Below are 12219 nucleotides of genomic sequence, written 5' to 3'. Positions count from 1 at the left end.
CCACCCCAGGATGCTTGCTGGGGCCTCTGCTGGAAGCACCATCCCCCGCCTAGACAATCTCATGGTTCCCTCGCTGTCCTTTCTTATCCTTTCCCTCAAATGTCACCTTCTCAGGGAGGCCTTCTTTGACTGCCTTATTTAAAATTGCAGTCAATCCCAGCAGTGCCTGGATTGCTCAGTGAACCGGTTAGGATCCTGGGATCAAGCCTGGCATTGGGCCCCCTGCTTAATCAGGAGTGTGCTTCTCTCTCTCCCTCACCTCCTCCCACCCCCAGCTCTCTCTTTCTCTCTCAAATAAATAAATAAATAAAGTCTTTTTAAAAAATCAACCCCAAACCACCAACACTTCCTCTTTGTCTTTCCAGCTCTCTTTCTTCATAGCTCTTATCACCTTCTAATACACTATGTGATTGTCTTCTTTCTTTTGTTTAATGCCTGTTTTTTTTGTTAGTTTACTTTGCTTTCACCTATTAGAAGGTAAGTTCCCAGGAGAGCAGACACTGTTGTCTGTTGTGGCTCACTTGGCTCACAAATCTGCCCCAGGAGGAGGAAAAGAGTGACAGGCGCGTGGGAGGTGCTCAGGGACTACTTGAATGAATGAGGGAATGGGCTGACATGGCAGCCATTTGCGGATGGGCTGGCCTGCTCCTTGCCTGGGAACGGGAGGGACAGCCACAGGAAAGATCTGGCTGATCATTGAGTGCATCATTAGCTTCTATGTGGTTTGAGAATCTCAGGTAGTTTCCAGATCGAAATGGCCTTCCAGAGACCTTCTTTATTTTTTTATAGATTTCATTTATTTATTTGTCAGAGAGACAGAGAGAGAGAGCACAAGCAGGGAGACAGGCAGGCAGAGGGAGAAGCAGACTCCCCGCTGAGCAGGGAGCCTGATGCGGAGCTCCATCCCAGGACCCTGGGATCATGACCTGAGCCAAAGGCAAAGGCTTAACTGACTCACCCACCCAGGCATCCCTGGAGACCTTCTTTAAATCAACTGGGCTGTGGCTCCTAGAGCAGAGACCTAAGTAAGAGCTTGAGCCCCAAATACACAAACCTGAGGTTAAATTCTCTTCCCACTGCATACAAGCTGTGTGATGTTGAACAAGTTACTCAACTTCTCTATGCTTCAGAACTCATTGGTAAAATGAAACCTATAATTAGCAGTTTACTCACTGGATTGTTGTGAGAATTAAATTAAATAGCTTCATGAAAACTCTTAGCCCCGTGATGTTTCATAGTTACTGTTAAGAGGCTGGGGGCGCCTGGGTGGCTCAGTGGGTTAAAGTCTCTGCCTTTGGCTCGGGTCATGATCTCAGGGTCCTGGGATCAGGCCCCACATCAGGCTCTCTGCTCAGTGGGGAGCCTGTCTTCCCCTTTATCTCTGCCTGCCTCTCTGCCTACTTGTGGTCTCTGTGAAATAAGTAAAACTTAAAAAAGGAAAAGAGGCTGCGAAGCTTCCTGATCCAGAGTACTGGCCTTTGTGTGCCTGAATTTAAATCCTGCTGCCACTTATTATGAGACCTAATTAAGTCTTAAGTTATGAGACCTTAAGCAGATGATCGTTATTTCATCTGCCTCAGTTTCACCAGCTGAAAGGGTCGTTGTGCAGATCAAGGAATCCACACATGTAAAGTGCACCAAACAAATCCTAAACAGAGTACACATTCTGTGTTAGCTGTCGCCTTGTTTGTTATTATTATTCCTGTGGGGCTTTGCCTAATATCTTGGCCGTCACCACCCCCATCTTCCCTACATGGACAATTTCTCCCTACATGGACAATTCCAAGCCTTTCTGTGCTCCTGGGCGGCAGGCTGGTTCCAAAACCTTTGCCACTGTCTGCCCCTCCCTCCAGCTTCACCATGCGGCAATGCAGTCAGAAGACTGTGTCCATGCCGACTCATGGTGCTTAGAAATGTGAATGGGCCCCCCCGCTCCGGGTGGCTCAGTCGGCTAAGCATCTGACTTATGAATTTCTGCTCAGGTCATGACCTCAAGGTCATGACATTGAGCCGAGCATCGGGCTCTGCTGGGCGTGGAGCCTGCTTACGATTCTCTCTGCCTTCCCCTATACTGCTCTCTCCCTGTCAAAAGAAAACAACAACAAAAAAAGTGAACACATGAACAGAGGAAGAAAGCCCTTTGCTTCATAGTTGACAGGACTTCCTTCCTTTCTCCCCCATGGGCGAGATTTTATGTGTTTTCTTCCAAACTGAATATAGAGATTGAAAGTAAAGCTTGGTCCTCCACAAATTTGTTTATGCCCTAAGCATCGTCCCTGTCAATAGCCATAAAAATGACTGAGTTCTGGAGGGCTGGGTGGTCTGCTCTGACTCCCCACAGGGAGGAAGGGCAAGATTCCCATGAACAGCAGAGAAGACCTCCTGAGAGGGAAAGGTCGCTCTCGAGGAGCTGGATCTAAGAAGGGCCACGCCACCTGTCTCCTGGCAGACACCAGGAATAAAATGCCAAAGGGACTTCCTAGATGGGACAGAGATCAGGATGTGGGATCTCTGCCTCCAGAGAACCAGAGTCAGGAGGAGAGCAGGCCATCTGGAGCATTGGAGGTGATGGGAGTAAGGGGGCGTCCCCCAGCCAGCCGGCTTCTGAGAGCCGCTCACCTGCTCACTAACTGTGGCATCCAGCAGGCAGATTTCCAATGTCTTTACTGAGTCCGCCAAGGCTCACGGGCTACAAAATGAGGTCATGTGACCATCGGGTCCGTTGCTGGTGTTCAACAAGTCTGCTTTATGTAGCCAAACATAAGCTGCCTACAAGAGATTCATTTTGGACACAAAGCCTCCTGCAGATTGAAAGTGAGGGGGTGGAGAAACATTCATCATGCAGAAGGAGGTCAAAAGACTATCCAAGTAGCAATACTTACATGGGACAAACTAGACTTTCTTATCTTTGTTTTTATCTGGCTTTGGTATCAGGGTAATACGGGCCTCCTAGAATGATTCTGAATGTGTTCCCTCTATTCCATTATCTGTAAGATGCTGGTAAAGATTGTCATTATTACTTTTTTTTAATGTTTGGTGGAATTCACCAATAAGACCATGGGGTCTTGGGCTTTTCTGGGCTGGAAGATTTTGAATCCTCATTCAACTTTCATTCTCATTACCAGTCTAAGATTTCCTATTTCTTGTATTCAAAATTGATGATGATTCAGTCTTAAGACCTTGTGCAGTTTTAGGAATGATCTGGTTTTCTAAGTGATCTGATTTTTGAGCATATAATTGTTGCTAGTAATCTATTATCGATTTTTTTTTTTTGCATAGTAGTTAATGCATTGACATTTTTTGTTTACTTATTTATTTATTTTTTGAAAAACTGGTCATGACTTTCAGTGTTATGCTACTGTTTATTCTGCTCTCTATTTTATTTACTTCTGATCTTTCTTTGTTATTTCCTTCCTCTGAAATTTCAGCTAAGTTTCTTCTTTTTCTAGTTCCTTGTGGTGTCATGTTAAGGTGTTTATTTGAACTCTTTTCCTTTAAAAAAAAAAAAGCATACATAGCATAGATTTCACTCAAACATCTGCTTTTGCTGCATCCCATAGGTTTTGGAATATCATGTGTTCTTTATCTTTTGCTCTGAGACATATTTTGATTACCTCTTTGATTTCTTATTTGGCCCATTGCTTGGGCAGTAATGTGCTGTTTAATATTTACATATTAAATACTTAATATTTACGTTGTAGGTTTTCCAGTTCTGTTTTAGTGTTGGGCTTTAGTTTTGTATCATTGTGGTTGGACAATATACTTGGTTGAATTTCCGACTTCTTTAATTTGTAGTACCTGTCTTGTATTTTTTTATGTGATTTAACCAGGGGATTCTTCTGTGTGTATTTGAGGAAAATGTGTGTTTTATTTTTCTTGGATAGGATGTTTTATTATATATCTTTTAGAGCCATGAATTTTTTTTAATTTTTAAAAATATAAAAGAAAACAAAAAATCAAACATAAATCTTCAGGCCAAGAATTTTAATTCTGAGAATTTATCCAAAGATAATTAATTGAAAATGTGGATGTGGATTTATAGGTAAGAAGTAGTTGTGTAAATAAAAGGACATTTATCATGATCACAAAACCATTAGCAATGTCTATTTAATGAGCACGTCCTGTTTGCTATGTATAAAAGGGCTTTCACATTCTTCAAAAAATTATTGAGAACCTCAAGTAGACTTTGCTCGTGTGACTTTATCTGTATTTGCCACCTTAGAGATTGAAATTGAGAATTTCTCTTGCAAATAAATAAATTTTCTCTCACAAATAAATATAAATCTTTAATAAATAATAAATAAATAAAACATGTAAGTGTATATCATATATTAAAGATTAACATCATTTTGCTTGCCAACATTTAACTATTTTTACATTGTAGTAAGTGTTCCCTTTTAAAAAATACTCTTGTGTTGGGGCACCTGTGTGGCTCAGTTGGTTGATCATCCAACTCTGGGTTTTGGCTTGGATCGTGGTCTTGGGGTCGTGGGCTCGAGCCCCAGGTCAGGCTCCACCCTCAGCAGCGAGTCTCCTTGAGATTCTCTCTTTCTTCCCTCTGCCCCTTCACTCAAGTTCTCTCTCTCTCTCTCTCTCAAATAAATAAAATCTTAATAAGTAAATAAACAAACAAATGAAAATACCTTGTATTTCACAGGGCAAGTCATACCCCTTCAGCGGCCCCTTCCCACCTGTGTGGAACCCAATTGTGTACCTGGATCATAACAACCTCTGGAGGACGATGGATGCCATGGGGCGAGAGGTAAAGCTTAATAATGCTTCTTTGACTACATTTGTGTTTTTCATAATAAGTTTAGTCCTTCAGAGAAAGAAGGGACAGGGTATCAGCAATGCCTAGCATGCTGTGTGGTACATAATATCTCTTAGTAAAGATTTAGGAAATGAGCAAATGAACCGGTTTTTAACTGCTCAAGGAATGAGATGTCCAGCAGACTACTAGTCTTACACCACTGGTGGTGGGAATAGCGGGGTGGGGAGAAGATCACATATCACTCAGTGTTCCTGGAATGATGTTTCTAATTTAGAAAATCCTCACAACAGAGCAGAATAAGACATCTAAGGTCTTTGTGTCACCATCTTGCTCAATCCTGCAGCCCATAAGTAAGCACACACAGAACTTGACCTGAAAGACCCATTTAGGCAGCATTTGGTGCAGCTGTCTGACCCGTGTTAAAGAGCTGAATTTATGAATGTTCTTTCTAAATGAGTAACTTAGTGATCGATATTTGGAAATAGCCCCATTTCATCATAGCCTCCATTTATTGTGCAGGAAGTACTACCGTAAATTCAATATGGATGCAGTGATAAACATCTATAATGGGAAAACTACACCGACAACATTGTGTTGTGAAAATCATGAATGGGGGAATTTGGAAAGCTTACATTTTCCTTCTTCAACTGGAGTTTCTGGTACTCTTGAAATAGTTATTTGAAATGGAAAATTACATTCATTTTTCTTCTCTGAATCCCTGTCGGACTGTAGATACCCAGTGATGCCCCGTGGAAGGCACCCCTTGCGGAGGAGTGGGACCACATGACAATGAAGGAGCTGTTGGACAAGATCTGCTGGACAGAGTAAGAACCACTAAGCACAGGCATTTACTGTGACGATCTCTCAGGTTTATTTAGCGGTGCCATTTAGCGGGTTCAGAACTGCTTTGTGTCTAAAACCATACCATTTGGCCAGGTGGAATGCTAAAAACAATTGAAACAGTATTCTGTCCCAATGATGTCTATACATCTTTGGAAGAGCGATGCATCACAAAGGTAGTATTGCCCCATCAAGTCCTCAAAACAAACCCGAACGTGCCATCATCTTATGTAGAACAACTTAAAGATTGCCAGCCTCCCCGGTGGTCAAGTGTAGAGAAGGTGCATTAGTGTATGCATTTGAAACATGTTATGGGATGGTGGGTAACTCTTCAAGGGCTTGAACAGGAACTTCTAGAGAAGTTCTCTTGATAATTCACAGTTGTAGAGGAAACACACATGGCTGGACTAACCGCTCCCCTTTGGCGAAAAACATGTAGCTTTGAGAGCAGGTGTTCATGAGTCATGCATTAAATTCTGGTTGGCAGAGCTGGGAACTGGCTACAAATTGTGGAGGAGACAGAGACAAGATGACATAGAGAGGCTTCACTGCTCTTGGACAGCAGGAAAAAAGGAAAGGATTGTAAGGGTCCCAGCGCATAGCGAATTTGTGGTAAATAGAGTAAGAGAAATGGAAGCCAAGTTCAAGGAGATGGTCCTATGATGCTAAACAGCATTAGTTGAGAATATGTCTAGCTCTGGGATTGATGAATTCATTCTTTAGGCATTAGGGAGGGAAGGTGGACACTGAGAACTAAGAATAAGAATAAGTTTTTAGGAATCTCTGAATTTGAGATAATGGAAACAGTCAAAAGACACAATATTTACAGGGTGTCCAGGTGGCACAGTCGGTTAAGAGTCTGACTCTTAGGTTTCGACTCAAGTCACGATCTCAGGGTGTTGAGAAGGAGCCCCGTGTCAGGCTCCATGCTTAGCAGAGAGTCTGCTTGAGATTCTCTCTCCATTTCCCACTGCCTTTCCCCCTGCTCACTCTCTCTCTAAGATAAATAAATCTTAAAAACATGAAATTTACATACTTCATGATATATAAATTCAAATTTTTAGAACTTAGCTTAAGAAGGAGAAAGAAAGGAAGAGAAAGAAAGGCAACCAGGGAGAGGGGAGGGAGAGAAAAGGAAAGAAGGAAATTCAAAGCATTCTTTTTAAAAAGGAAAATCTAAATGTCCAAAATTAAAAGATAGATTAAATAATGAGGCACCAAAAAATGGAATGCTCTACAGGTTTTTAAAATCATGTTATAGGGCGCCTGGGTGGCTCAGTGGGTTAAAGCCTCTGCCTTCGGCTCAGGTCATGATCTCAGGGTCCTGGGATCGAGTTCCACATCGGGCTCTCTGCTCAGCAGGGAGCCTGCTTCCTCCTCTCTCTCTCTGCCTGCCTCTCTGCCTACTTGAGATCTGTCTGTCAAATAAATAAATAAATAAAAATCTTTTAAAAAAATAAAAATTAAAATTAAAAAAATAAAATCATGTTATAAAGGGTGTCTGGGTGGCTCAGTTGGTTAAGCATCTGCCTTTGGCTCAGGTCATGATCCTGGTGTCCTAGGATAGAGCCCCACATCAGGTTCCCTGTTCAGCGGGAAGTCTGCTTCTTCCTCTCCCCCTGTCTCTCACCCATTCATGCTTTCTCTCTCTCTTCCTCTCAAATAAATAAATAAAATTTTTGAAAAATCCTGTTGTAGAGGAATATTTAATAGCTTAAAAAATTCATAATGTTTAACACATAGAAAAGCAGGCTGTCATTGAGTATATACAGGATGATTCATGATCTCTTTTTTAAAACGGAAACTGTATATGCAGTGCAAAAACAATGGACATTCATCACAATGTTTTTTAACACTTAATATTACAATGCAAACATTTATTCATATCATCAAAAATGCATCATCAAATATTATTATCTTATAGTTGCAGGACATTCCATGGGAAGTGACTACTGTGTGGACATTCTGGTTACTTCCTGGTTTTGTAATTATCGTTATTATATAATACTCTGTGATAAACATCTTTGTGCTTTTCCTAAGACTTCAACTTTTGAAAGCAACCTATTCTGGAAGAGTAAAACCATATTACTATTATAAAATTAATGCCTGCTATTAATTATATCTTTTTAAATACTTTAGCTATTTACCACCTTTTTTGAGAGTGCAGTTTGTAATTATAACTTATTTTATTATAATACAATTTCAGTATTTTAAATTCTATACATTAGATTTTATAAACATAGTAAGTATTTAATTATCTGCATTTGCTTTAGAACTTCCATTATGAAAAGCTTTTCATAAATTCAGGGAACTCTTTTCTCTTCAGAGAGTTTTGAAGCCCCTTGAAGCTAGGACTAATTATATTACTTTGGGGTTTATAGAGATCTGAGTTTTTCTACCATAGCTCTTGGCCTAGGCCCACCCGCCCCCCACGCCCTTAGTGAATATTCTAGGTTGTTGGCTGACAAAATAAAACATTCTGAGATACTAAGATTATATGAACACAAGGTTAATTTTTAACTTTCCCTATGCAAGATCTACATGCTCTCATTTTCCGGTTTTAAAGAAGTAACCCCCAAAATATCCAACCTATAGTTACTGAAACTGAAGCACAATCATATATTCAAAGAACAACGTTGACCAGTCTTTCAGTTACCATCATTGAAAAAGTGTTTTTCAAAATACAATAGAATAAAACAAATGACAAATAAAACACGTTTTTCAGAAACAGGATACATTTACAGTGTGGTCAAGGCTATGTAAATACACTTTTCAAAACCTATAACCAAAAAAGAAAAGTCCCAAAAAGAAACCAGTGATTATCTTTGGGGTGGGGGTGGGGCAGGAAAATGGAAGATACTCATCCTGTCACCTTTTTACTTTATGAATTTTCCAACTTTTATATAATGTGTATGTATTTTTCATGTAGAAAAAGATAATAACATTTATCTTTTAAAAAGTCAACAGGGCAAAGAACATGAAAATATTATTGCGCTAGCTTCCTTGACCTTCCATCCATCAAATGTTGTTCTTCTCATTTCTTTTCTCACTAAAGCTCCCAGAGCAAGTCAAATAAAGGATTAGGAAGGGCCTGGCCCTCCAGAGAGAATTGCTTTGAGATCTCCCTCTATTTCAAGCCAGGGTGATTTCTTCCCCACCCAGTTGGCAACAATAACAACTAGAATCACAGCAGTATTTTTGTGCTTAATCTTGGCTGTCTTAGCTGGTCCAGTGTTAAATTTTAGTTGTTGATTACTTGACCTTATGACCCCCAAATTCCCTTACGAATTAAGGAAAAAAGGAATAGGACATTGGGAAACAGCAAAGGATGTTTTCCACTTTGAAGTAATATTTTGAATTCATGTCTGGGTGTTTGCTTTAGAGTGATGCCGCAAACGGCCTTTGCGAAGAAAACGTGAGTCAGCACTTTCCCGCCCTTAGGTTACCTTGAAGAATCTTACAAAACTCACTCTAAGTCTCTTCAACATGTGTATTGCACTAGTTTCAGGCTAAATGATGGGACTGTTACAAACACACTATCAGGTTGTTAGGGCTGCAAACATTGACAGCACCTGGTATGTGTGTTGGGCCTGATTCTGGAAACTTCCAGAGTCAAGGTACTCTAGCATAGAGATGTGGTCCTTGGTGACTATTTGTACTTTTGAGCTTCTCAGCTGCCTAATAAGAAAACATTTCTGGGTAGTAAAGGCATGAGATTTGAATCAGGTATGATCTGGTTTGACATTGTACCATTTAGTAGACTGTGCACGACATACTAACTTCCCTGAGATGCAGTTTTCAGGCTTGTGAGCTTGGGGGAAATTGCTGTTTTATAGATCTGTTGTGACATTTCAATAGAGTAGGTTTACTAACCACGGAGAATGAAAGAGTTCAATAACGGAAGGCAGTATCATTTATCCTACCCTCCCACCCACTGTCAGCATGACTAGGCAGTAAATTCTGTGTCAGATATAAGCCGATTAACAAAATTTATGTTCAAGTCAAAAGGGGGGGATTGGTTCTTATTAAATATGTCCCAGAGTACACAATCCTACTGGTGAATTTCAGAAATGTTAGATAGGGGCGCCTGGCTGGCTCAGTTGGTAGAACATGGAACTCTTGATCTCAGGGTTGTGGGTTTGAGCCCCATGTTGGGTGTAGAGATGACTTAAAAATAAAATCTTAAACAAAAAGGTGTTAGATATAACTGAATTGTTGGAATTGGAAGAGGTCACTCACTTTGTGATATGCCTCAAGATAGGTTATAACTTCTTGCTGTTGATCTGCCAACCCCAAACAAAAGTTGACCTATCTATGCTCTATTAATTGCTTTCCCCCTTATCCATCCTTTGAGCTTGTCTTACCTTAGACAATAAAATAACAGAATAAGCTACTGGGACTGGGGTTGCCTGGGTGGCTCAGTCATTTGAGTGTCTAACTCTTGATTTCAGCTTAGATCATGAACTCTCTCCCTGTGTCAGACTTTGCACTCAGCACAGATCCTGCTTGCCTCTCTGCCTCTGCTACCCCCCCTGCTCTCTCTTTCTCTAAAATAAATAAATAAAATCTTTTAAAAAATAACTGGTGCTAATTCTGTACTGGGGACAACACCTAGCATATCCTTTGCACATTATGGATAATTTATTTAATTTTTCAAATGATTTTATTTATTTGAAAGAGAGAGAGAGAGAACAAACACAAGTGGAAAGGAAGGACAGATGGAGAAGGAGAAGCTCCCAGGACAGCTGGGAGCCCGATGAGGGACTCCAACCCAGGATCCCAGGATCATGACCTGGGCCAAAGGCAGACGCTTAACCGACAGAGCCACCCAGGTGCCCCCATTGTGGATAATTTAAAAATAATGTTTAACTGATAACCATGTATGTGTTCAGTCATCCAACAAGTAATTATTGAGTGCTTACTATGTGCCAGACACTAGTTTATTAAAGGGGACACAGGTGAACAAGAAGGTTAAAGATTCCTGTTCTCATTGGTTAATATTGTAGTAGGGGAGACAGGAGTAGAAAACAGAGAACCAGCAATAAAGATAATTTAAGACAACAAGAAGAGTTTTAAAGATACTATACTATGGTAAAATGATAGCGAATGCCAGGGTACTGGGTAAATGGAAGCTGGTGTTCATTTTCAAGAGATGGAAGAGTTTGTCTTTCTGAGGAGACATCAGAAGAAGAGAATGTACAGAATGAGGTAGAAAAAGTGGGTCTTGGCTAGATCACTTGGGGCTTTGCAGGCAAAGGTGTAAGATCCAAATCCCATTCTGGTTTCAGTAGGATGCCTCTGGTGGGTTTAAAGCAAGAGAATGGCATGACTTGATTTATACTATAGAAAAAGCACCACAGTGGGGAGGGCTTAAGAAGCTTCTGGCTTTGAGCACAGTGAATGGACACCAAGGAATGAAGAGTGGAGGTAGAGAGACCAGTCTGGAAGAAATAGTTGCAATACTCCTAACAAAAGATGATGCTATGTTGGTGATGGTAGTGTTGGCGTGATGTGGTGAGAGACAGTGGGACTTCCTGGTGGATTGGGCTGGGGGGAGAGTGAAGGAAAGAGAGAAATGAAAGTTCATTTCCAGAGTGTTGGCCTTAGCAGTCGGGAGAATGGTGATGCCTTTTACTGAGGCGGGGATCACAGGAGGAGGAGCAGGCCTGTGGAGAGAAATCATGATACCACAGAATACAGAATACAGGCTGATCCTGAATAAGCTGTTTGGGTGAAGTGGAACATAAATCTTCTTCTCACAGGCTCTGATGTCACGTAGTCTAATACTGGATTCTAGGGACAGTTTGCTGCCACCTGACAAACCGTGCTCAAGTTAGCCAAGGAAATGTATTGCTAGAACAACATCCAGAGTATGAAGAAGATTTGCTCATTGTGCTCTCGTTTCTTCCTGAGCAGATCTGCCAAGCAGCTGGCCACTCTCTTTGTGAACCTGTGTGTCACTGCAGAGACTCATGAGGTCTCTGCGCTCTGGTTCCTGTGGTATGTGAAGCAGTGTGGGGGCACAACCAGGATCATCTCCACAACCAACGGAGGGCAGGTACTCTCGCATTCTCCCCACTGTTCCAACAGAGGACCACCATGTCTAAATAAAAAGATTGCCATCCTCCTTCAGCCGTGAACAGATGAAGCAAGAGGCAGGCGTGTGGACTTCAGAACTTTATGATGGCAGCTTCAAGGGGCTTGTGTGAGGGGCAGTCAGTTGTTAGGGACGCAACGTGAGAACCCAGCAACCAGTGGGGCTTTACAATTACCTCGCTACCTTGCTACACTCTTTTGCAATTTTCCATTTGGATATGCATCTGATTATTTTTCAGAAAGTTTGTAGGAGACCATCCGATGAACATAGCTTGAGCATTTCTTGGGAAGCTCAGAATGGAAAGTCAGAAACAAATGCACTTTCAGTGTCAAACACACACATACCACACAAAATCAAGTCTCTCATGCATTCATTCATTCATTCATTCATTCCCTGTTTCCTGAGCCCCAGCATTGTATAAAGCTCTGTGGTAGGCCTAATAGGAATTGAACTTGAGATCTTAAATAATCTGCTTGCTGGTCATTTTCTTTCCTTTTGCCTTTCTCATTCC

General features: G+C 41.2%; 1 protein-coding gene across 1 annotated transcript in view; it reads left to right on the top strand.

The window, feature by feature from the left end:
* MAOB (monoamine oxidase B) overlaps window positions 1–12219 on the top strand; it is a 103860-nt gene that overhangs the window by 70477 nt on the left and 21164 nt on the right. Inside the window, exons 4-6 of the mRNA XM_045089476.1 lie at window positions 4658–4762; window positions 5504–5595; window positions 11528–11669. Of these exons, the coding sequence (XP_044945411.1) occupies window positions 4658–4762; window positions 5504–5595; window positions 11528–11669 (339 nt within the window). The remainder of the gene's footprint in view (window positions 1–4657; window positions 4763–5503; window positions 5596–11527; window positions 11670–12219) is intronic.

This window comes from Mustela putorius, unplaced genomic scaffold, assembly GCF_011764305.1.
Source record: "Mustela putorius furo isolate JIRA1106 unplaced genomic scaffold, ASM1176430v1.1 tig00003836_pilon_pilon_pilon, whole genome shotgun sequence".
In the NCBI taxonomy this organism is placed as follows: Eukaryota; Metazoa; Chordata; class Mammalia; order Carnivora; family Mustelidae; genus Mustela; species Mustela putorius.
The sequence above is the reverse complement of the archived record's forward strand: the minus strand, read 5'-3'. Positions and strand labels throughout refer to the sequence as shown.